The sequence below is a fragment of the Neolamprologus multifasciatus genome, chromosome 15, assembly GCF_963576455.1.
Source record: "Neolamprologus multifasciatus chromosome 15, fNeoMul1.2, whole genome shotgun sequence".
In the NCBI taxonomy this organism is placed as follows: domain Eukaryota; kingdom Metazoa; phylum Chordata; class Actinopteri; order Cichliformes; family Cichlidae; genus Neolamprologus; species Neolamprologus multifasciatus.
Window position 1 is genome coordinate 7,155,321 of NC_140453.1, and position 24,927 is coordinate 7,180,247.

The window sequence follows — 24,927 nt, forward strand, 5'->3', positions numbered from 1 at the left end:
CAAAGTGTTAAACAAGGGAATAAAAATACATTAGAAAAAATTACATGAATAAATATAATTAAATTACAGCACAAAATGAAAGCATCGAGTAAAAAATGTACAATTAGACATGAGTGAAATAATAAGTGCACAGACAGTGCAGAGGTGTAGTACATGCACTACTTTATATGTACTAGTAGCTCACAACATCCAAGATGGTTACATTTAAATATTTACCTTATTTTTATCTCTTTATTTGTATTATTATGTTACTTTTTTTTAAATAATGAAAATATTTCTCCACCTCCAACAAACACGTTTATTTTCTGGACCTTTGTAGCTGTGGCATCTTCGTTGTGTCCACCGAGCGTAGCTTCCTGTGCACGGAGCAAATTAACTACATTAAAACTGCGCGCGCTCATTGGCTCGCGCTGCAGGCTCCGCCCGGGAACTGGCCCAGCGCGTGACATCCAAGGAAACTTGACACACGGACTGACCCGAGGAGCGGTGCAGCTGCGCGTGCGGCCGATCCTTGTGTGACTCAGAGCGCGTTTTGTTTTATTATTATTTGTTGTGAAGCTCACCTGTGCGTCGCTCATGGAAACCAGGCAGCAAGGTGAGTGAGTGCCGTTTCTTACCTCTCAGACCGGGATAACTGAATCCGCAGCGTTACTTTTTGTTTCCAGTTGATCTGATAATGAGCTGAACTTGAGTGTTGCACGCACCACTGTTATGACGTCGCTGTGGGAATGGAGAAGAGGGAAAAAAGTGTATAAAGCGGAGCATCTGCTGCTTCTTATGTCAGCTTCATCTGTTGCTGCATGGCGCCTTCAGTGTAAAGACTGTTTGTGGAGGGAGCTGCGTTTTTAAGAAGCAGTGCAACAGTTAAGAAGCTTCAGGCACACACACGCACGCACACTGTAAGACGACATGGAAACTCCTGACCAAATCCTGGGCTGGCTACTGTTTACCCCCTCTATGTGGTGACTTTCAGGCTATTTGTGGAAGTTCTGCAAAGCCAGAATGCTTTCTATTCACCTCAGGAATTGGCTTAGCCCCCCTCCATCCTCCCCCTGTCCACTACCTTTGCGCTTTGGTCTGCTGCAGGTGCTGCAGGAGATAAAATCACTGCTGCAGAAGTCCTTACAGAAGACGCATTGCTTTCGTTTTCTACAGCAGTGCAAAGAATCTGTGTTGTTTTTAGAGTACAGAGTGACTCCAAGCTATAGATAAATAACGTTGACTGACTGCTCAGACCAAATGAATTGTGAAAATGAAAGCTGGAGCTCGAGCAGTAGCTCCGCTTGTGTGGGATATAAAGGATTGCTTATTCAGGTAGGTAATTGCATTCCTTTGCAGTCTGGTTCTAAATAGGTACCTGTTACAGCTAACAGGAAGCCGGAAAGGCTTAGAGAGGGAGAAAAAGGGAAAAAAGACTGATATGGGAATATGAACGTTATAATCAACTTATTTGTGATTATAAAGCAATACATTTGGTTATACTTCATGGTTACCCATGTACAAGTAGCTGTAATGTCTGGAACAGGGATTTTTTTTGTGTTAACTGCTGTAAATGTTATGTGCAGTATCTACTGTTTGCCAGCTTTAATTAATTTTTTCAGCCGTATGACCATCCCCAAGCCTCTGATTTAGCATAGCCACATGACCGCTGGGCCGAATGGTAATCTTGTGACCAAAGGTATTTCACCCCCACAAAAAAGCAGGGGGAGGGAGGAGACACACAGAATGGACAGTAAAGAAGGAGACAATTTTCTTCTGAGCACCCTATGACATAAATCAGTGTTAGTGCTAAAAGACCCTCACAGTCCGGTATGACCTGCTTTGAGTGGCTAAAATCACATGTTGCTGTATAAGACCCACCTCTGAGGAAATTATTCTTCTTTATTACCATAAAACATGCTTTTTAGATAAAATGTATGCTCAGTGTTTTTCCACCCAAGTGCGTGATGTTTTTCTTCCCTGGAAAAACTGTTTTTGCCAGTCAGCTTTGCCTCATTGTCAAAATGTGGAACCAGAGGGACATATTGTAAGTGAAACTGGCCTTATCCTGGCCAACTTCCTCCTGTAGTGCTGGAGTGTGGTGTAATGAGATTTCATCTGCAAGAAGGGAGCTTGTATTGCCCAATAGCTTCAGATATTTTTTCTGAATTGTTTCAAAGTTATACAAGATCCCGTTGTGAACTCTCTGTGGCACTTATTTCTTCTTGGTCTGTGTCTCTAAATAATAATAAGAAGCTACATCCTGTTTAAAGAGCTCGGAGAAGTTCATATCAGTGGCACAGAGGGTCAAAAGTCAGGTTTCCTGTTCCTGCACTGAGTTGGGCCTAACTACAGCTGTCAGGGAGGAGAAGTCTCCATGTTTGCATGTATAACCGGATTTCTTGTGTCCCCTCACCCTGCTGCCTTGCTCCGCTGCAGAGATGTACTCTAGTGTTCTGAGTGGATCAGTGGTGGACTGGGGCAGCATGGGCCCCGGAGAGGAATGGGTTGATTCAGCCATACACGAGGGAGAGAAGGGTAAGACTCAACTCTCCCAGTAAAGCAAAAGAAACCCGTAAATCCACCCTGAATCACAAAAAGCATAAAACCACGTCATGCAGTGGTGCTCTGAGCAATGCTGAAGCATCGCTGATTGCGATGCCGGTACAGTAAAAGTGCAGAATGTTTAAAGGTGCCTATCTGTAGGAATTACTGGAGCACTTATTGCCCTTCTGTTATTCAGTGTTGATTTAATGAACAGTCAGATGAGTGAGTTTGGTCTGCGTGAATAAACCAACAAGTAAAAAGACAAAAAGACTGGAATTTTATTCCTTAAATTGAAGGGAAAGTAATTCCTTTCATTGAATTTGATATAACTTTACCCAAAGCAGCAGTGATCAGGCTGATTTGAGTGCATGATACCTGTTAAAACACAAATAATCCACTTTTTCAAAGACCTGAAATATGAATGTATATGTGGGAATGCATTTAAACCACACAAAATGTTTCTGCAATAGAACAGAAAAATATATACTACGTGTAATATGACAGGTTTTTGCTCACAGCTACAGAAAATGATGGTCCACCTCAGCCCTGCAGTGCATTTTAACATCTTCGGTGGATTGTTTCGGTATCGCGGTACACAACGTTACCGTTTCATTCAACACTCTCAGCTCTCACAAATTGTGTTTTCTTCCACCACATGCAGCTGTTGCCTTTAAAAAAGCCTGCATAGGTTTTATGAAACCTTGTAAATGCTAACATTGTGTCTGCTGGGTGAAGTTTCGACGTCTTTCATCAGTTTTGGAAGAAAATGCAATTCTGTTACAGTGCAAACCATTTGAGGGATATACTGTATACATAAAATCACTGGCAAAAAACGTTGGCAGTTATATGAGATGTTGCTGACTGATAGGATGATTTCCTTAGTATGAAATTACTCACATTCCTGTGTTTCCCTTAAACCAGTAAGCACTCTGTTCTGTCTGCAGGAACTTCCTGTATGCTTACAGGCAGTTTCACAGCCTTTGAGCTTTCCCACTTTTGCCTTTTTTCCCCTTCCTTAAGCTAAAATATTAAATAAGAACTAATTGCTTGCAAAATTAAAAATTCTGTTTTCCTCAGGTACTGAACATGTTTTAAACTGTGACTTTGCTCAGGTTTGAATCAGGGTAACCTTTACCCCTCTGATGAGGAGTCCCTTAGGAAAAGCTCATATGGTTTGACCTCCGTCGTCCAAAATGGGGAAAACCTGACAGAATGGGGTAAAACTTCACCCTCAGGGGACAGCCGGTGGGGTCACACATCAGTGTCTGACACCTGGGCCACGTCCACCGCTTGGGATATGCAGCTGGACAGCACAGGTGACAAGGGATGTAGATATAGAGCCTGTAGATTAGATCAGTCGTTCACTTTGGCTGAACCTTTAAACCTACAGCTACCCCTAGGGCTTCTGTTGGCACAAGCAACATGGTAAGCATCAGGCAATCTGATCTGTGACAAAGCCATTAAAAACTAAATTCAGTCTTTTATCTCAGTAACGATTGAATTATTTGTATCTGCCGATACATGATTTTTGTGGTGTCCTCAAATGAGAATGCACTCAGAGGTGGCAGTGACTGTTGTTTATCACTTGTGTCACGTTAACATAATATCCATCTAGAATTTCACATGGGATGTATCCCTAGCGGTTATAATTAAAAAGCAAACACACAGACCCCACTGTATTCAATACAGTTTTCATTTAGTCTCAAATATAGACCACACTCAGCCTAACAGCAGCAACAAGGAAAATGCAATCAAACAATTAACCAATCAGATAAATTTAATAAATCCAAATCCAAAACAATCCAAAACAATATGTTAAGTGTTCAATCAAAAGTTTTTTTGTTGTAGAACATGGTTTTTAAGAAATGGTTTTATATTGTAAGTATTATAAAAACAACATAAAATTAGCATTGTAACTTTTCACAAAGTTTAATCTTCTCGTTGTTAGATGTTGCCTGCACATTTCTAGTGGCCCACTGCTCCTGTTTAATTAAAAAGTGTCAGTCACACGGGCCTAGAGACCAGTTTTTGACACCTGGCAACCTCTAGTTGCTAGGGAAATGTGTATTTCTGAACTGGTTGCTGTTGCCAGGTGAAGTCAGTCGCAGAGAACGTCCCACAGCTAAAACTTGCTTGTGATTGCTTTTGTCACTAGCAGGTTGTCACCGTCCACTGTAGTTTGCATGGAAGACACAGACTTGCCTGCAAACACTTGCTAACAAACCACGAGCTTCAGCAACATTTGAAAAAGTGTGACAGCGATTAGACACGGAGAAATCAAATGCTGTGTATTATCGTGAAACTTTTACTTTGAAGGCGACCAATCATCGCCTCTACTGCAGCAGCACCGTTTCTTTGCAACCAGTTTCTTGCTAGCGACTGCCAGCAACCACTTGCCAGCCAGTCAGAGAACACACATTTTTCCTTTGCAACCACTGCTTGTTAGAGGATCCCCAACTGGTCTCTAGACCTGTGTGAAGACCTGGGAAATTGAGATTGTCAGTACCTGATCTTACACTGAATCTTGTTTTCAATGTCTATCTGTTTGATTTTACCCAATGAACATTAACCTTTCTGCAGGTTATTCCCCTTTCACTCTTATCTATATTTCACTGTCAAACAAAGGCATAAGATGCCTTATAACTACTCTTAACTAGGGTTTTTCTTAGCTAAAGCAATATTTTGGTGGACCTCAAAGGTTTTGGACGGACAGACATAGCTTAGGTCTTAAAAAAAAGTTAGCTAAAAGGAAATCAAGGTTAGCCACAAAAAAATTGCAAAAATCCTCAGCTAACAAGTAAAGAACAGCACTCAAATGTGGTCATTCATAGCTACCTTGCAGTGGTTTTTACCTTTATATTCAAAAGCACTTTGAAAAGAAAAAATCTGAACCTTGCAGACAAACTTCAGCAGAGATGGTGTGTTGTGTTGTGTAGTGTTGTGTAGTGTTTTGTTTCCAAAGCTTTACCAACTCTGGTAGAAAATATCTAAACCAGGGCTCTGCCTGGCTATTTAAGGCTGTGTAAACAGGGACACTGCTTTCTGAGTGCACTTAAGACAGACATGAAAAGCTTCTATTGAAACCGCAGGGGTTTAAAATCTCATTGTCCTCCTGCTGTGTAATGTTAGCAGAAAAAGCTCTTTACTATAGAAAGACCTGCAATGGACTGAACTGCTGCAAGCTGTGCTTGAGTTTTGTGCTGTACGCTGTTTTTGTGTGTGAGTTTGCTGCATGAGCTGCTGCTGTGTCCCCTTTAACCTTAGTTTTCAAAGAACTGAACTGCTGATATGTTAAAGTAGCCACTACAGTCAGTGGAGAGTGGCGACACAGTGCAGTACATTAGTCTTTACTAACCTCACTGTCCCCTCACCTGTCTTATAATGCGGCCACATCAAGAGAGGGGACACCTCACCGCAGGTACGTGAAAACGTTTTACTTCCATCCTGTCGAAATGGCGTCTGAGTCAGCATTTAAAGGGATAACTTTAAGTGCTCATTGACACACGGCTTGCGTGTATTTACCTTTCTTGCGTTGTGTGTACACTGCCCTCCTGCTGTTTCCTGGTACTGTGTGCTGCTGTTAAGCCCTTTACAAATATCATAAAAGCAAATAGTGCAACAGTTTGAGACGGATCATACTAAAATAGTCTAAACGAGTTCACCTTCAGTTCATGCTTTATTTTGGGTCTTTGCACCTCTCTGCAACTATTATTTCAATAGAATTAAAAGGTAAATAAACATTGCTAATCAGAAAACGTCATTTACTGTAGTTGTTTCATTCTGTTTGTGTATCTGAAGTATGTGTGTGTTCTGTCAGCGTCATGCTGTTCACAGGAAATCACTGTAAATATTTCTGTTGGAGGCAGAATCTGACAGAAAAATGTTTTATCATATAAACCTGTCCTGTCTAATCATATTTCATTTCTTATAGCTAGAAGTTGGGCAGACGGCTGCGATGCTACTGTTGTAAACAAGCGGAGGTTTTACATAATGTCTTTAATCTCAATTCAACGCTTTCCCCCATGCGCATGTTTTTCATTTGCTACAAAACTAAAAGTCAATCACTGCAACTTGAAATTTGCTCTCCTCCCCGAAGTCTCAACCCATCTTGTTTGAGTGTGCGTTAGTGTTTGTGTTTGCCTGTGGTGTTGGTCAGCAGAGTTCAAGCACGATAATCCACATCAGTTAAGCCAGATTAGGGCACTACAGCCAGAACCCTTAGATTACATAACTGTCAGAGACACGATCAGAGATGGAGACAGACACAGAAAACGTGGAAAAAGCAGAGTCAGAGAAAACGATAAAGCAGAAAAAGGCAGAAAGAGGCATGGATGCCAGATTGTCTCTGACATGGCTCATTTAAAAATACACAATGGCAACAAAACAAGTAACAATACCAGGAAATAAATCGGCACCAAGTACAGATTTACTGGTGGTCAGAGACCAGATTATAAACATAAGTATCACCTTGAAATGTTGAATTCACACCTTGTCATTAGGGTGTCGTCAGTTTTAAGGTCACACATGGACACACTAAAGGGCATTTATGGTGCCTTTGTATGTGTTTCACACAGGTTTTCTAGACTCGGAGCCACTGAGAGAGGCTGATGAAGACTTTGTGTCAGAGGTCAACCTGAGCGCCTCCATGACGGAGGAAGAGAGGGAGGAGATTCAGCAAGAGTTAGCTAAAGTAAACACACACACACACAAGAACACAAATATATCTTTAGCATTAGAATGATGACTTTTTTATCTCGGTCTATGAAGTCACTTTAGAAGCTCTGTGTCTTTCTGTGCGTGTCCAGCTGGAAGAGGAGATCAGCACACTGAGGCAGGTTTTGTCTTCCAAAGAGAAGCAGCATGCGGAGCTCAAACAGAAACTGGGCATCACTCCTCTGAGCGAGCTCAAAACCAACTTCAGCAGAGGCTGGCACGACATGCAGAGCTCAGTAGCGTAAGTTACAGTACAGGCTACATCACACAGCTAAGAAACAAAGAAAGAATTTGTGTGCTTAATAAGGTGTGTGTTTCGAAGTGTACACGGCAGAATGGCTTTTATGTTAGCTGTAAACACTGATGCCCTTCATAGGACACACTCAAAGTAATCACACAAAGAGCAGGTTTCTCTCTTCTTAACAACCAGCGTTGACTATCCAAAACGAGTGCCAGATATCAAAAAGCTAATTAAAAAAACATAATGTTCTGCTCCTGGCTGCACAGCATGTGTGTGATTTGTTATCTTTGTTGTGCTCACTGTAACAGACACCATAAACCTGATCAAAACACATCACCCAGTGCTGAAGGCTATGGTTGTCCTCAGTGCACAATTAGTAGTACATGTTCCCTTTAGCAGCTGGAAGTCATTGTACTGTACTATGATTTTCTTTTAAATGTCACTTCCCTACCTGTAACAGGAAACATTTATTGTTTGTGTGCTTCTCTTTTTTTTAAAGAGAAGTTGTTGGTGTATTTCTGAAAAAAGAAATTCCCTTAAAGAAATTTCAACTGTGTGCTTTAAAAAGTGTACAACTATCTACCAACCTAATAGTGAATGAAATGGTACAAAACGTGCAGCCCTGCAGGTTTAAGGTTTGATTTTACCGGGGCTTTGATGTTCATGCAGATCTGCAGGAGTTGATCTTATTTAAAGATTAGTAGGAATAGTTTGGAGTTTGGGGAAATGTGCTGGTTTTCTGTTCTTTCCAAAATATTTCAGAGGGTGACAAATTAAAAGGAAAACAGAAAGCCTCGACCTCCATAGTAAGAAGATCTGGTGGTTCTGAAATGCTCTGCATGCATGGCACTGCGATCGACTCAGGCTTGTAGGACAAGCAGGGATAGTTAACGGATGGACAAACAGATGATGGTTTAGCAGTTAAGTGCAAAGTGATCAAATTTACCCAGTGATCCTACATTTCTATCTCAAAAGGAGTGTTTTTTTTTCAAAGATAACATCCAGATGGTTGGAGAAAATGAAAAGTAGTGAATCGTGCCCAGTCACCACATCTCATGTGAATCCAGTGCTTGTTACACTGCGTTCCTTATCACTGTGATCGGGAATGTTTTCTATAAGAATTATTTTTATCCCTTCACTAGACCTTCAGAGACATGCTAGGACCACTGAAGCTATTCTGGCAGCATGTATTAACCTAACACCTTAGCAGGAACCCAAATACTATTGTGTTGGGTTTTCCTGTAAATTTTTCATTAATCTGTACAAGACCAGGTGATAATAGTTAGCTCCAAAGATACTTGGTAAGTCTCTTGATGGGAATACTAAGCTAAAGAGCCATCTTCTCATCTCCAAAATGTTGTTTCTGTAAGATCTTTTAGTGTCTCTGTCTCCAGAGAAACAATCAAATTTTCTGATCAGATGGTCAGCACTGAGCTTTTATCCAGACAGCAAGAGACAAAGAAGAGCAAGAGGATAGTCTCTGAAGGCCAGCTTTCTTATCCAGTTACACTTTTCACCGAAGATCACCTTACACACAGACTCCATCCTCATCTATAATGAACCAGGGTGACCACAGCAATGTGTGGTGTTAGAGAAACTGGGCAACACAGACATGCGAGAAGCTGTGATAGATGATCTGGATGCAAACAGGCCCAACATAAATTCATGTCAAATTTCTACAATACAAAAAAGCAAAGTAGGGCCTTAAAGTGATGTGTTCACCTTTTTATTTACCAAATGTGAAGCAGCTAATTTATAATAGCTTTTTTTTTTTAGTTAAAAGGCTTGACTGTTAAAAGTGAAACCACATCTTTGTCAGTGATTATTAAAACGCTAACAAATAATTTCAAAATAAGATAGATGGTTATTTTTATTACCGTTGATTGAAGTGATGCTTTGTAAAAATAATTGCACACATGAATTATCAGCTAAAAGAATCACCCAACATGAGCTGTGACTTATTCCATTTGCTCCTGTAAAAACTCAGTAGTGCAAGTTTTAATTACAGCATCTTCATGCTTTTGTTTTCTCCGAACAAGCCTGTGTTGTGTATGCGTCTTTATCTTTCACTGCATGCACCTTTGTGTGTTTTGTTTTGGGTTTTTTTGGCAGCTACAAGAAGACATCAGAGACGCTTTCCACAGCAGGACAGAGAACCTCGGCAGCCTTCAGCACGCTCGGCAGCACCATCACCAGGAAGATTGGAGATATGAGGTACAGACTGATGGTCGCATGTTCACTGAATTTCCTGCTTCACACTTGCCAAACAGCTTTAACAGTGACAGTTGTATGCAAACCGTGTGGGTACAGTCACCCAATAAATTTGGTTGTTCTGTGGACACATGGCGTTGCCTTCTGTGACACCCGATCTGCAAACGGTTTTAAACATAGATTAGATAAACTGTTTCAAATGTCTAAAGTCATCTTGCTTCTTCAGTGAAGCATGTTCGCCAAATAGTGTGATAAATGTCGTCCTTCTGCAGAGGAATATGTGCTAATGAATCGAAGTCCTTGTTTGTGAAGGTTTTCAGTCATTGTTTGTCTAAAAGTGGATTTTATCTTAATAAAAGCTGTGCTAGTAGTTCTGATGACAGGTCAAGAGCATCTTGTATTAAACCAGGCTTCGTTTGTCTAAACACATGGATTGATCTCATTAATTGCTTTAGTCTTTGAACTTTTTCACCATTCAGTCTTTAAATGTTGTTCATGTGTGCTTGTAGCTCACAAAAGATACCATTTAAACGTGCCCGTTGCAGGCACTTGATCATCTTAAAGCTCCATTATCGGCTCATCTGTGTAACGAACACAGGCATTCCTGTTTAACCCATCTGCCCCGCGTGCGCCTCCACTTTTAACCAGTTCGGTGACACTTGCTATCTGTGCTATCCATCTCTGTGTCTCAGACAGCAGAGTTTTGACTCTTGGTCTAAACAGTTCAAGGCAGCATCAGATTATGTAAGAAGCACTAAGCTGCTTTCTGAGTCAAAGGGCTCGAGGCAGCGGCTGTCTCCCTTGGTCACTTTCTGTTGTTGTTGAGCTGACAGTCTGCATTGCTCTGTTTGACAGACGGATACACACACACACAATGTTGGGGTGTTCTGCAGGAAAGCATGTGTCCCTGTGTTAAATGTGCACAGATGACTGCGTGACAGCACAATGGTGATGCAGAAAGTATTTTCAGGATGTGCAGGTGAAAACAAAAAAAGCTTTTGAAGGTTAGGAACCAAAAGCTCAGTGAGGACACCACATTATGTCACCCATGTTGCTAGTGCTTCATAATAATAATAGTTTATATTAATAATGTAATAGTGGTGAAATCTATCAGAAGTCTTTTCTGCAGAGTTTGGCTTTCTTTGGCTTTAAGTGGAAGCACAATTACACTTTATTATTCTATACCAATACTATACTTATATATTTTTATACTATTCTAATTATACAGTTAAAATTATACTATACTTTCAGTACTTTAATTGTAATTTAATGTATCCTTTTTTTGAGGATATCAATTGCAGAAAAGCAACAACTTATTATCTTTGGTATATTCCAGCATGTTTGGTCTAGAGTTACTGTTCCCACGGAGGTATGTTCTCACACTCTACACAGGTTTGGTTTGTGTGGGCATGAACTTATTTGAATATTTTTGCTGTGGAAATCTATCTGTCTATCTGTCTGTCTGTCTGTCTGTCTGTCTCATAATTGTTATTTTATGATCAACAAAAAAATGTTGAAAGGTTTAACTTGCAACATTTAGAAAATGTTCATGCAAATATGAATAGGAGCTGCCTGTCTGGTATAACATGTGTTAATGCTGTGCAACACTGACCAATGACGCCAAGAAAAGCAACCCACAACCTACAGAAAATCACATTACATGTAGATTAATAAAAAACAAACTGTCAAATCAAGTCAGTCTGTAACACAGTTACAAAGATGATTTACCCTGTTGTTTGTCTACTGAGTTCCACAGCTGGGTTTCCAGTCACTGTGACACTGTTTCCCTTGTTCTTCTTCTGTTTTCTTCTCCTAACACAGATTGTTTACACGTTTTAAGAGCCGAGTTTTAAAGAGTTGGTTACTTGTGTTACCTAAAATAAGTGTAGTAGTGGTAGTTTGCCTTTTGTAGTTAAATAGTTTTGTATTGATTATATTAATGTTCGGTAAAGTGAATTTGACAGAGTGTGACTGTAATGCTGACATCGGCTTGTCCAAGTATCCTAAAATGTTTTTCCGTCTTTTTTCATGCTTCCTAAGATCCAACTCCATAGGGTAAGGAGCCACACAGTAGATTTTATCAAAGTAAGGAGTCTGTTGCAGTGAGTAGATCTCAGTCAGATCAGCTGATAGCACTAACTGACAGCACAGTATGGACTCAGTCAGGTTCTGGTCTGAGCCATGAGTCACATCAGTTTTGTTTTCAGGGAAATAAACTGTCTTCCTGAGTCACATGAGTGGCTGCACTTCCCTGTGTGCAGAGAGTGCTAAAGCTAAGCTAATAAAAAAACAAATTTAGGACCACATTGGATTTTTCACTTTTAAATTAATAGCTTTATTTAATAAATCTATTGAAGATAGATTAATGAAAATACATGAGAAACTCTGGAGTGGCTGCTGCTAATTCCTTGCTTGCATATCTTTTGACATGTAACTGCTTTCCTGTACATAATCCTCTGTCACACTCTGCACATGCACAGCATCAGAACAGAACAGCTAAGCACTGCTCTGACTCTTGGCTTTGTTTCTGGTTTGGTGAGTGCGTGTAACCTGTGTTAATCATTAACTCTTCTCTCACCACGCTCTCCGGGGACAGTTACTCTATCAAACACTCTATGAGCATGCCCGCCATGAGGTAACCACTCTGTGCTTTTGTGCGTGTCTTTGTGTGTGAGTGAGAGAGAGAGATGTTTATATGTGACATGATCATTTAAAATTTGAAGTTTTTGTGTATTAACACAAAAAAGTCCTGTGCAGTCTTTAAGAGTTAATGCAACGCTTGCACTGATTCGTATTTAGTTAAGGGCACTCTGACCCTGACACACCTGGAAAAATACCTGGTGTGTTTTTTTCCACATGCTCACTTCTTCAGGTCATTTTGACTTTTTTGTGTTGCAGTACCAAAAAAACAAAAAACCCCATTGTGTTATTTCAGAATATTTTTCGAATCAAACATGACCCCTTTTTGAATAAGGGAACTGCCAAAAGTAGCTTCTTCTATTTCAGAAGAGGATTTCACAAATAATTGTGTGCTCATGTGATAAGACAGCAAAATGTGGTTTATTTTTTAATAATCTTTCCCTCCCTTTTTCACAGAAACTCTCCTAGCTTCAGGTCTTTTGAAGAGAAAGTTGAGAACACAGTTTCCACTATCAAGGTAAACCATGTGTGTGTGAGAGAGAGATTTAGCATTATAAAGTAATAACATGTGAAAAGCCTCAAACAGAGTGTGTTTGCCTTAAAAGTAGTCTCACTTAATCCGAGGCATTTAAAGGCACTTTTGAATGTTTTTCAAGATAAACTAAAAACTATTTCATGTGAACGCTGCACATAAAGAAGCTGGTCAGGTTGCAGCTTCTAAGTACTGACGCATAAAACAAAGTACTATAATTAGTGTGTAATTATGAGCCTACACTCTGACAGGGAACCCACTGATTACTGACATTTATAGTGATACCAAAACAAGTCCTAAGAGTCCAGAGGAGTGTACTAGGAAGCAACATTCATGGGTTAGTAAGCTGTGAATCTGACCCTGTTTTTACCTGACTAGATCACCAGAGAGGTTTATATTAAGAATTTTGGTTTTCAAATGGACTGAAAGCACATTTTCACTCATTCATGTATGGATGCTTTAAATGTGATGTAAATGATCAGTTTGGTACATGATTTCTTGGCCTAAGACACAATTTCTGTATTTTTTCCGCTGTACACCATCACAGAGGATTTTAAATCAAACAATAAAGCTGTGATTGAAGTGCAGACTTTCAGCTTTAATTCAAGAGGCTTTACAAAACAGCTGCATTAACGGTTCATGAATTACAAACAGTGGCTGGAAAGTAACTGGAAAATTCACTGACAAGCGGTTCTGTAATCAGGTGACTCGTATTCCCTCGTTATTTAATGACAAACGAAGCAGACACAATAGCTGAAGTTTCAAAGTGTTGAATTTGTATTTCATAGCTTTTCACTATAATTTTAGATATGAGGCCCAAAGACATGTCAGTACAAGTTAGAGAGGCCGTCTACATGCTAAAAAAAGAACAAAAAAAACCCTTCAAATCCATCAAAGAAAGAGCAGAAACGTGAAGAGTAGCCAAATCAACCGTCCAGTGCAGTCGTAAAAAGAATGAATGCACTGACAGCAACACCGAAAGGCCTGAAACACCACAGGAAACCACTCAAGTGCATGACTCCAGTTCACAACATTTAACAACTGTCAAAGAGGAGAGCAGGTGTATTATTGTCAAGGTGTACATTAAAGAGATGTCTTCATGAATGGAAATAAAGAAGGTTTTCAATAAGGTGCAAACCACTGGTTACACCTCAATCAAAAAGGCAAAGAAACTGGATGCTCTTTGATCTCAACCCAGCAGAGCAGCTTTTTAGTCACGAAACACAAAACTGAAGTCAGAGAGACCCACAAACAGCAGTAAAGGCCCACCAGAGCATCTCAAAGTTATGCAGGATGTGGTGATGTTCACGGGTTATTTAAATTTATGTTAGTTTGTCCAGTTACTTTATGAGCCTCTGAAAATGTAAATTCTTAAACAGTTAATGGCATTTTTTGGTAAAACTCCTTGAATCAAAGTTGAATATCTGTACTTTAGTCACATGTTGATTATTTGATTTGAAACCTGCTGTGGTGGTCGGCAAAGTTGGAACAAAAGCTGGTGAAATGACTCCTGTTTTCACGTACACGCCCTGCAAATGCCCGACAGCTTCAGTCTTTGTAAAAGTCTGCCACCTTGAGTCGACTCTGCAGCACCACAGAACAAGAACGACAGCTTCAGTGACACTTTTGCGCCTTTGTTTCTTGTCCCAGACAAAGGTTGGCGGCACTGGGAGTGGGGGCAGCTTTGAGGACGTGCTGTCATCCGCAGCGCACGCCAGCTCACAGGACACGCCCACCAACAACTTGATGGACAGCTCTGGGAGGCAGTGTTAAGGCTCCACCCGGACCACGAGCCAGGGCTTAAACGGGAACTCCGCTGCCGATGTGTCGCAGCACTTTAACTCAAAGCTCTGACTGAAACAGTGCACAACACCTTTTGATCCTTAGTGTCAAGGCGCTTTTGCAGAATACGGATTGTCTTAAAACCTAAATAATTACGTTTACCCAAAATGACCCCTAAGGCTGCAATCGTCTTCTTTTATTTTAAAAGATCAACTCTAAACCTCACATGATACGAGGACTAATGAGAGCAAGGAGCCTATAATGTTTTCCTTCTATTTATAGTGTTGAAGGGTTTTTAGTGGATTTGATGAATGCCATCTGTCCTCCAGAGGTTTCCTAACCACGTTACACCACAGATGTTGATGAGATGGGGTTGGGGAGGAGCAGCTAGCAGTTAGACCTTAAATGACCTGAAACACGACATGAAACGAGTCTGAGCAGATTACACATCAGCTTCAGGAGACAGACTGAACCTAAACCCCGCATATCAAGCTGGTACTTTCTTCTTCTTCTTTTTGGCACATTTGTGCTCATGTAGTTCACTCGACTGTCAGATCACAGCTGGGTTTCCACAGACACAAAACAAAAGGCCGATTCTTCCGTGAGATATGCAAATTTAAGACGAGTGGAAAAAGTGTCAGTAGATGTTCAACACCGCATCAGTATGAGTTTTAAAACAGCTACCTTTCTTTATTAGGACAGCAGAAAACTGCTGTTTCACATCTTTACTAGAAATATGTTTGTGATTAAAAAAAATTAAGTAACTTTATTACTTAATGCTGTAAAATGTGACTGTGATCAACCTGAACATCCTGGGTGACGTTTGTATAAAGGATTTTACACTACTACAGAAGATCTAGCTCCTCAGGTTTCACTGTGGCATCTAAAAACATTTTGTTGTCGGCATTTCACGATATATACTCAGTGTACTGATATACACATGGGGTTGGGGAGGCGCAGTGAGCTGGGAGTTGCAGCTGGGGTCTGTTTGAATATCTAAATGCAAACTGTGAGAGCAACTACAGGAAGCAGTGGTGTATATGTGAAAAAGCATCAGTGCGACATGATGTATCATCGGGAGCACAATTCTTGGCTGTAAATTAATCCAGCGAATGCTGTTATGCACGTGGTGAATCTACATGAGCTCAGATTTTAACGAACATTTTAACGCTGAAAAATTGAATTCAGTGTCACTATAACTTTGAAAAATGTTGGTGCCGTAAACGATGAGAATGATCTTTGCAACTATTCAAATCCGCTCTGTGTGGCAAACTCATTACTTTGTCTTTGTATTATTTGCAGTAAATAATCGTTTGTGTTTTGTAGTTTTTACTTTCTCTCTCATGTGTTAAACTTTTGTTTTTGGTCCTCTCCCATGAGAAGATGCTTGGCTCTGCCCTTGAAATACATTCAATAAAATCCATAAACAGAAACAGACTCACTAAAAATAACTCGTTCTGTTCTGTCTCTGGAAAATTGATTTCAATAAACCTTTTATGTAATAAATGTCTTTACAGCATAAACACAAAAAGACATAACTGTGACCATCATGTACAATAACACTGTATGTGAATGATCAATAACTGTTTTTATGACTTTAATATGTATAATAAAGATTGTTTGAACCAAACCTGATGTCACTCTACAGTTTCAACAGCACTCTGGAAAAGCATGAGGAAAACAGAACAAACATTAATACCTGCAGCATACTAAAATGTTTTCTAAAAAGAAAATCCCTGGACACACTTAGCTCGACAAAGCTACCTTCTAATTCAGAGCAAGCCAAGAGCTCAGTCATGAATAAAAATAGGACCACAACCTCCTTCCATCTAAAAAGAAATCGGTGTCTGGTATTGATTTTTTCATCTTCTTAAACCAGCTGCAGCTTGAGGTGATTAAATGCTTGCTCAAAGCTTGAAGGTGTTGCATACGCACAACTGCTTGATTGCACGATGATTGCACACGTCAGCTTTTAGGAGGCAAGCTGTCTGCAAACAGTCGCATCCGCCAGTCAGTCTCAGAGACTGTGGAAGGTTTGCAGATAATTTCTGTCTAATTTAAAAATGCAGAACGACTGAGATCAGTCTGAAGGAATCTTTGACAATAACTGATATCAGACCTACTCCACCACCTTATTTGTTCAGCCAATCACAGATCTAATCACACCAGCACAGGTGAAAAGTTTAAAGCACCAAACTAGTTAAGATGAGAGCCCTCACCACAGTTATAAATGTGATGCCAAACTTGGGTAAGTTTACTTTCAGGAGCCAAGTGTGACCGCATCTTTTTTAGATTTATACGTGATTCACATTCAAGTAATAAACACTAAAGATGTACATGTATATCAAATAACCGAAAAACACAAGCTGTCACAAACACAAGATCAAGAAATGGCGTTACTAAATAATATGCAAACGTAATCTTCAGTCTTTGCTTTAACTTTGTCTTGCAGGTTTAAAATACGTAATAATGTGTGTAAACTGAAAACATATAAAAGAATGACTAAAACAATGAACTGGTGTGACTTAGACAAAAAAAGAACAATATTACAGCTTGTGCGTCCCTGTACAGACTGTTTGTCTGAATCCAGCATCTCTGTCTACCTGAGAAGTCCTGTTCACTGTGTGCGTGTTACAGTCAGGAAGCGTGTGACGTTGTGTGGTCTTGTTCAGGCACCGAATCAGCAGCCTGCGATGGCTCAGACGTCCTTGTGCCATCTGTGTTGGTCATGTGACTTTCTCGCTCTTTGTTCATAGAGCTGACCAGCTGGAGAACGTCCGGGTGGTGGAAACGACCTAAAGACAGCCCAGCAAGATCAGAGCGAGTAGAAAAATGGGTAAATGCTACGATAGACGTGCTGGAGATGTACCGGCTGTGGAGTCAAAGAACTCCTGCAGTCTTCCTGGTGTTCCCTCCAGCTCCTCATACTCGTGCGCCTGCAGGATCATCTCCAGCTGGTCAAACTGTTTCACCAGCCGGGCCTCTGCGCTGCTCTGAGTTTCATATTCCTGCACAAGGACAAAGCATCCCACTTATAAAAGACATGGCCAGGAAGCAACAAATGCCATGTTTGCAGAGACGTACTTCCCACAGTGCGTAGAGTTCCTGTCTGAGAGCCTCCGGAAGAAGACTCGTTAGATGCTTCATCGCTTCCTGAAAGGCAAGGAGAAGTTACGACTACAGCCAAGTTTATTATTCGCCTCCTTTATGATGAAGTCGCTTGCCTCTTCTCTCCTGTGTTTCTCTGCTTTGCTGATGTTATCTGACGGCGCGATGTCTCCCACAATGCACTCTGCCATGTCGTGAACCAGAGCCAGCTTTATGCACCTGGAGACACAAGAGTTCACAACAACAGTCAAGGTCCTTTATACTGCAAGCTAAAAACCTTGCAATATGAAAGAGCAACAATTCCCTGTGATCTCCTATGAGCAAGTACATGGCGACAGCTGTCACCATGTCGGAAAGGAAGAAGTCCCTTTTAACAGGAAGAGACCCAGAGCACATAAAAAGAGGCACATTTATATGTTTTCAGCTTTCCTTTTAGATAATGGTGTAAAAACTGATTTTCAGGTGTATGGGACCCACCTGTCCCTGTCCACTGTGGGGTCAGTGATGGTCAGAGACATCATGGCCATGCGGTACATGTGGTCGGACACACTCTCCGGCTTCTTCACATTCCTGTACACCCAGCCGGTCCGCGGCACCCTCTGCGAGTAATATCAGCCATCAGTGACACACATGCAGATATGTCTCATAACTGCTTCATCAGGGGTTTTCTGGGGACACTCTGTGTGCAGATACTGACTTCACTGTGTTTGATAACTCGTCGTGAGTGCAAGTAGGAATATTTTTAAGTTTTTTGTTTGTTTGTTTTTGCAGGTAAAGCGGGTAAGCAGACCTAAAAGCTAATATATCTCTGGCTTCTGGTGATAGATTTTTCTGGCTTTCCGTTGTGGGGAAATACTGTACACTAAAGGTATGGGGGCAAAAAACACACGAAGCTGCAGGAACATGTCACATGTACACATCTACAATAACAACATAGAGATGTCTTTGTTCTCTTTCTATAATAACTCACTTTCAGTTGTCCGATAAGTTTCATAAACTGCAGCATTTTACTCATGCCGGCTGTTTTGTCCGCGGTGGCCGTCATCATGATCCGCCGACCCGGATACAGAAAGACTGAGTTTGCTGATGTAATAGCGCAAAGCAGCCGCTGGATGGCAGCATGCACAACGTAAAGATACCGAGTCGAAGGAGACGCTTGTATCTGTTTATTCAGGAAGCACTGCCTCTCCTCCTGTCCTCAAAATACACATTCAGGTCTTTAAAATCCTGCAGTTTGTGTTTTAGGAGTTTATGCAGATTTATGGATATTATATAATGTCATTTGCACATCTATGCAGAACATTTTAATAGATTGATGAACCTTCAAAGTGCTATCACTTAGTTTGTTTTTCTTTACCCTTTCCATCTTTTGTTTGTTTGTTTATTTACTGTTAAATAATGTGCTACTTATGCTGTAAGGGCTGATTTGTGTCCCAAAATTGGTGGAAAAGTGATTCATTTCTTATGATATCTTTTAATTGTTTGTTTGTTTGCTTGCTTGCTTGCTTGATTCTTTATTCAGAATGTATCCACATTTGTGCGCTTTTACACAGAAGATACCTAATTTGTAGAGGTAAAAAAAAATTGTGACAGGTGAACATCAAATCATAAGATTTCCTGCATGGGCATGTTACTTTTACTTTTATCTAAGTTTCAACCCTAATATTTTGTCATGTTTGCCTTAAATCTTCTACCCTTTTTATTTATTTATCTATTTATTTATGTGTTGGTATGTTAAAATACAAGGTGAGAAAGCATTTACTGCTTTGCGCAGTAATGAATATGAAACTCTAGATGGCGCGGATGAAACAAGCAAGGAGGCAAACGGCTTATAAGACCACGAAGAAGAATCTACACCGGAAGTCAACAAAGCGGGAGATTAGAAAACGTAAACAAACGTTTTCCGTGGGGTGTGTCTTTTTTGTTTCACAGAGAAACTTCATCGACATGTTGAACAAAGCGCCCAGACTGAAAAGTACAATTAAGACGAAGGCGAAGGGCAACATAAACGTGAGGCCGGCGTCAGAGGCGATGGTAGGCTATCGCTTTGTCCGCAGCTGACCGGTAGATGAGCGACGCTAAATAACAGCTGGTTTTTGCTCCTGTGTGCTCAGATCGAACTGCTGACACTGCTGTTCCTGAACAGCCTGGCTGAAGAGGCGAAGGCCAAAGCGTTTGAGGAGAAATCTGCGACGATCAGAGCTCAGCACGTCAGGGCAGTCTCCAAGGTCGGTTTATGTTCACAGCACTGCATTAACAACACAATCATGTAATCAACCAGTGATTAGAGATTTACTATTTACCATTAGTTAATCTATTGATTCCCGATTAATCGTTTGGTTCTGTCTCTCCGTTTAACGAAACAACCTTAAAATTAGAGATCGAATTATTTTAAATATTTTCATCACTGTATATAACTGTAAAGCACTAAATGTAAAAGTAAACTACGTTTTTTCCCCCTTTTTGGAGGGGTCTTGATTGAATAACTGATATATAAATCAGCCCTTACAGCAGAAAATACATATTATTTAATATTAAAATAAACAAACAAACATATTATTTCTCTGCACACACAATCAAATCATATGTTAGCATTTCAAAGACTTTTAAAGAATTTCTCGACGCTAGGTAGTTTCTGTTACTGTAAAATAATAACAGCTATCATCTTGTTACATTATGAAGTTTTTCTTTTAATCATTGTAATTGAAACTACATAAAACAGCCATAATTTTATTCCCTCAGTATGCTGGCACTTCTTCATATTATTAAAGATATTTTAAACATACTGTACAGAAGTTAGAAATTTCAGTGTTGTGTCAAATTGAGCTCACTCTAAAATTTTTCCGTTCTTTCTTTACAGAAAGTATTGAAAAAGGCGAGAGGATGATGAAGATGGTGAAGAGCATCATACAGATTATTTTGGAAGGCAGTAGCAATATTCTTTCATATTTTTAATGTCTTGTTTTGATCTGAAATCCCTTTTTTGAGTTTTTTAAATTGTATTTCCGTGCAAGTAAACACTGTCCTTTAATTGTTCTGTATTAAACATTCATGAATTTTACACTGCCTAATTTATGTATGACAACTTAAAATATAGAAAATAATTTTTTATTCTTATCTGAAAACATTTGGGATCAAATTCTTTTAGAAAGTCCACATTGAAATGCCTGCAGGCAGTTATTTGGGCATTCATTTGGAAGCCAAATTAAATAACTCCCTACCTAAATGTAGTTAAATTTCAGTGGCCAGTGATTCATCAAACCTGCATATACATAATCACCAGTCAGTCCTGATAAGACCTGATTAAGTTTGCTGACTTGATCCCAAAATAAGGTTTTAAAAAGCTGTATGTGTGCAGATGAGCTCTCTCGAATCTCTGTTTTGTTCTATCATATCCCATGATTCACAGCCTCTTCAAATTCCTCACTTCTTCACACTAAATGTATTAGTGTGATGAAGTGATATCCTGCTGGCTCCAAGTCACTACAGGGTTCCTCATAGTGAGCCAAAAGTCGTAAAAGTGCCTGATTGTTCTTTTACAGTATCTGCTAAGTTATTAATGAAAAGAGTGTCATGTTTGCTCAACCGGCACCCTGACAGCAGATGTAGCGGGGGAGGGGGTTCAAAGTCACCTACATAACAACCAAGAGTCAGGGGTGGGAATTAAGCATTTTTGAAAACATGAGTTGGAATGGGCTGATTTATACTCCAAATATGGGGCCACTTATTTTGCCTCATTTACATAAACCTCGCTTCTGTCAGTCTGCCCCAGGGCAGCTGTGGCTACAACGGTAGCTTGCCTCCACCAGTGTGTGAATGGGTGGATGACTGGGTGTGTAAAGCGCTTTGGGGTCCCTAGGGAACACTAGTAAAAGCGCTATACAAATACAGGCCATTTACCATAGTACGTCACGAGCTCCCTCGGTGGAGTGAAACGCTGCCGTCTGCTCCTTGCTATCTAAAATATAACCGGGCACTGACGTAAACTCTTCTGTTTAATCATTTTCTGTTTGACGTTTATTCAGCTGTGTGAAAACCCCGGAGGAACCCTCCCGAGGGATTAATAAAGTTAAATTTAATCTAATAACTTTAATCTCAGCCAAACCGATTTACTCACTAACAAATAAAACACTGAAAAAGCCAAAATAACATTTTTAAGTTATCAAAGTGATATATATATATATATATATATATATATATATATATATATATATATATATATATATATATATATATATATATATATATATATATTAACCCGAGTAGTGTCGATCGGCTCAGATATTTGAAGTTTACACAGCTACATTCTCACCTGACAATATGTTAGAAGTTTTTTTGCGACCCAGAAAGAGAAATAAGAGTAACATTAAAACTAAGTCGCTGCCGTCATTGTTGGAAACTGGAATTGGCTGGGCCGCGCTATGAATTCTGCAATATGGTTTTTCAATTTTTTTGTCCGGGTGGAAAATCGGGAAAATTTTTGGGAGAATGGTGGCTCCGGGAGATTTTCGGGAGGGGCACTGAAATTCGGTATTCCCCCGGAAAAATCGGGAGGGTTGGCATGTATGGTTGTGGCAACATCACTAACCTTGTCAAACACCTCAGAGTAAATCATATCACAGAATATGACGAGCGTGTGTTGAGGTGAACTGAAGAGGAGGACAGGGACAGGTGCTGCTAGGGCGAGACAGACGTCTCTCACGGAGTCCTTTAGTGCTGCTGGCAGGCAAGGTGTTCAAATAGCGCACAACTTCAGGTTTTTTATTTCTATATGATGAACTCTGCATTATTAAGCAGTGTTGGGGAGTAACGGAATACATGTACCACCGTTATGTATTTAAAATACAAAATATGAGTAACTGTATTCTGTTACAGTTACCGTTTAAAAAGGTGGTATTTAGAATACAGTTACTTTGTTGAAATAAATGGATTACACTGCGGTACTTCCCTGTTTCATATTGTCGCGGGTCAGGCCTGTTTGGGTTTTGTTTGACAGCTACGTTCTGTTGTTCCAGGTGGCAGCGTTACGGTTGCCATGGTTACAGGGTGAGGCTCTCTCTCTGCGTGTTTCCTGGGTGAGAGAGAGGCCTTTTTGTTGTTGTTGTGCTAAGCTAATAGGCAGAATGCTACAGGTATAGCTCTAAAGAATGTAGCATCATAGGCAGTGTAGTCGTGCTGCAGGGAGAATGGACTGCCATACACGTTATGTGTCTGTGAGCGAGGTAGGGAGTTAAAGGAAAAGTACGAGCTGTCATCAAGCAAAAACGGGAGCTGGAAGCATGTAAATATAATAATAACCACTGCAGCCAAGAAGAGTGCCTGACCAGCATAGTTGTAAGTAAGCTATTAAGACTCGACTGTACACCGTGTTCGTGTTTTCCTCCAAAAACAATAAGTTCCGTTGGAGCAGCCTTTCAATGCCTCTCTCTGTCTCTCGCTAGCAAAGTTGACCCAGACAACAAAGTAAAGCTAGTTTTTGGCTAGGAACCCGACACAGAACCCACCGTATTAGTCAGAGGTCCCTTTACTACGTTCGGAGCCGCAGACCTTCAGTAACAGTAATAAATCACAGCAATAGTACATTCATGTAGTTGTAAACACCATGATAATATATTAAGTAATCCAAAGTATTCAGAATACGTTACTCTCATTGAGTAACGTAACGGAATACGTTACAGAATACATTTTGGGGCATGTAATCTGTAATGGAATACATTTTAAAAGTAACCTTCCCAACACTGTTATTAAGTGATAAGAACAAGTAATCTGATGTCCTGTAATCATTATGATGCTATAATTTGAGATACAATAAATTTTGTACAAAGTATCGGTATCGGATCAGTATCGTCGATACCACCCTGAATATTACTTGGTATCGGATCGGAAAGGAAATCAGTGGTATCGCACATCACTATCACAAGGGCATTCAAGCAGCACGATTGAGTAAAACAGTCTAGGGGGAATCTTAAATGATGTAGTAAACACATATAAATACACAATAAAATAAAGTTAGCAGAACAGGTAGAGAGTTAGCAGGGTCAGTCAGTGTCAGAAGAATATCGTCTGCATAGAGCAGAATTTTATGTTGTCTATCCCCAATTTTAACTCCATGAACACTTGGATTTTGTCTAATGGCCATGGCCAAAGGCTCAATTGCCAAAGCAAATAATAATGGTGAAAATGGGCTACCTTGTGCTGTACCTCTGCTCAATGTAATTGGGGAGGATAACAAGCCGTTAGTTAACACAGATGCTATTGGTGATTTGTATATAATTTTGATCCACCCCAGAAAGTTTTTTCAAAACCCAAATCTTCTCATTATTTCAAACATATATCACCAAGGAGTTGTTTAACTGCCTCAGTGACCTCGCCCCCGGAAACTGGTGGGTCATCCCCAGACTCTGCTTACTCCTCGGAAGACGTGTCAGTGGGATTAAGGAGGTCCTCGAAGTATTCCTTCCACCGCCGGACAATTTTCTCAGTTGAAGTCAGCAGCGCTCCACCAGCACTATACGCAGTGCAGGTAGAGCACCACTTTCCCCTCCTGAGAAGCAGGCCAAGGGGATATTAGAATACCCACCCCAGTCCGCCGCCTCTCACCAGGGGCAAGTCCAGACTGAGACAGAGTCCAGCCCCTTTCCAGGAGACTGGTTCCAGAGCCCAAGCCATGCGTAGAGGTGAGCCCGACTATATCTAGCCAGTACCTCTCAACCTCATGCACTAACTCAGGCTCCTTCCCCACCAAAGAGGTGGCATTCCATGTCCCAATTGCCAGTTTTGGTAGCTGGGGATCAGTCTACCAGGGCCTCCGCTCCTGGCCGCCGTCCGGCACACAATACACCCGACCCCTACGGCCCCTCCTGCGGGTGGTGGGCATGCAGGAGGATGGGCCCATGTCCCCTTTTCGGGCTGTGCCCGGCCGGGCCCCATGGACTAAGGCCCAGCAACCAGACGCTCGCCCTCGGGCACCCTCCCCGGGCCTGGCTCCAGGGCAGGGTCCCGGTAACCCTATCCCGGGCAAGGTAAACTGTTCACTCGATGTTTTCCTCATAAGAGTCTTCTGAATCGCTCTTTGTCTGGTTAACCGATACCATGAACCGATACTAACTTATTTCATTAATCAGAGGGTGGCATGTCATTTCTGTTGTAGTTTTTTAGATTGGCCACTAGGGGG

The 24,927-nt window shown here is 40.7% G+C and overlaps 3 protein-coding genes across 7 annotated transcripts; 2 read left to right on the forward strand and 1 right to left on the reverse strand.

The window, feature by feature from the left end:
* The first annotated feature begins 475 nt into the window (after positions 1 to 475).
* Positions 476 to 16,275, forward strand: tpd52l1 (tpd52 like 1). 4 transcript variants are annotated; one of them, XM_085134061.1, is made up of 11 exons: positions 476 to 595; positions 2,419 to 2,517; positions 3,639 to 3,842; positions 5,924 to 5,944; positions 7,101 to 7,216; positions 7,332 to 7,480; positions 9,593 to 9,694; positions 11,732 to 11,746; positions 12,288 to 12,326; positions 12,788 to 12,848; positions 14,514 to 16,275. In XM_085134061.1, the coding sequence occupies exons 1-11, from the start codon at positions 577 to 579 to the stop codon at positions 14,634 to 14,636; spliced, it is 948 nt and encodes a 315-aa protein (XP_084990187.1). In that variant the 5' UTR covers positions 476 to 576; the 3' UTR covers positions 14,637 to 16,275. The 4 variants fall into 4 exon arrangements, with proteins under 4 accessions (XP_084990187.1, XP_084990188.1, XP_084990189.1 ...); XM_085134062.1 differs by lacking the exon at positions 5,924 to 5,944; XM_085134064.1 differs by lacking the exon at positions 2,419 to 2,517 and having other exon boundaries at positions 479 to 595.
* Positions 9,198 to 18,847, reverse strand: hddc2 (HD domain containing 2). 2 transcript variants are annotated; one of them, XM_085134070.1, is made up of 7 exons: positions 18,724 to 18,847; positions 18,231 to 18,352; positions 17,870 to 17,972; positions 17,730 to 17,798; positions 17,515 to 17,653; positions 17,249 to 17,440; positions 9,198 to 16,306 (listed from the first exon to the last, which is right to left on the reverse strand). In XM_085134070.1, exons 1-6 carry the CDS (start codon positions 18,799 to 18,801, stop codon positions 17,283 to 17,285), a joined length of 669 nt encoding a protein of 222 aa, XP_084990196.1. In that variant the 5' UTR covers positions 18,802 to 18,847; the 3' UTR covers positions 9,198 to 16,306; positions 17,249 to 17,282. The 2 variants fall into 2 exon arrangements, with proteins under 2 accessions (XP_084990196.1, XP_084990195.1); XM_085134069.1 differs by having other exon boundaries at positions 9,198 to 17,440; positions 18,724 to 18,846.
* A 733-nt stretch (positions 18,848 to 19,580) lies between these two features.
* On the forward strand, positions 19,581 to 21,670 carry LOC146501444 (centromere protein W-like). Its single transcript, XM_085134072.1, has 3 exons — positions 19,581 to 19,787; positions 19,868 to 19,981; positions 20,614 to 21,670. Exons 1-3 carry the CDS (start codon positions 19,701 to 19,703, stop codon positions 20,638 to 20,640), a joined length of 228 nt encoding a protein of 75 aa, XP_084990198.1. The 5' UTR covers positions 19,581 to 19,700; the 3' UTR covers positions 20,641 to 21,670.
* Positions 21,671 to 24,927: the final 3,257 nt, after the last annotated feature.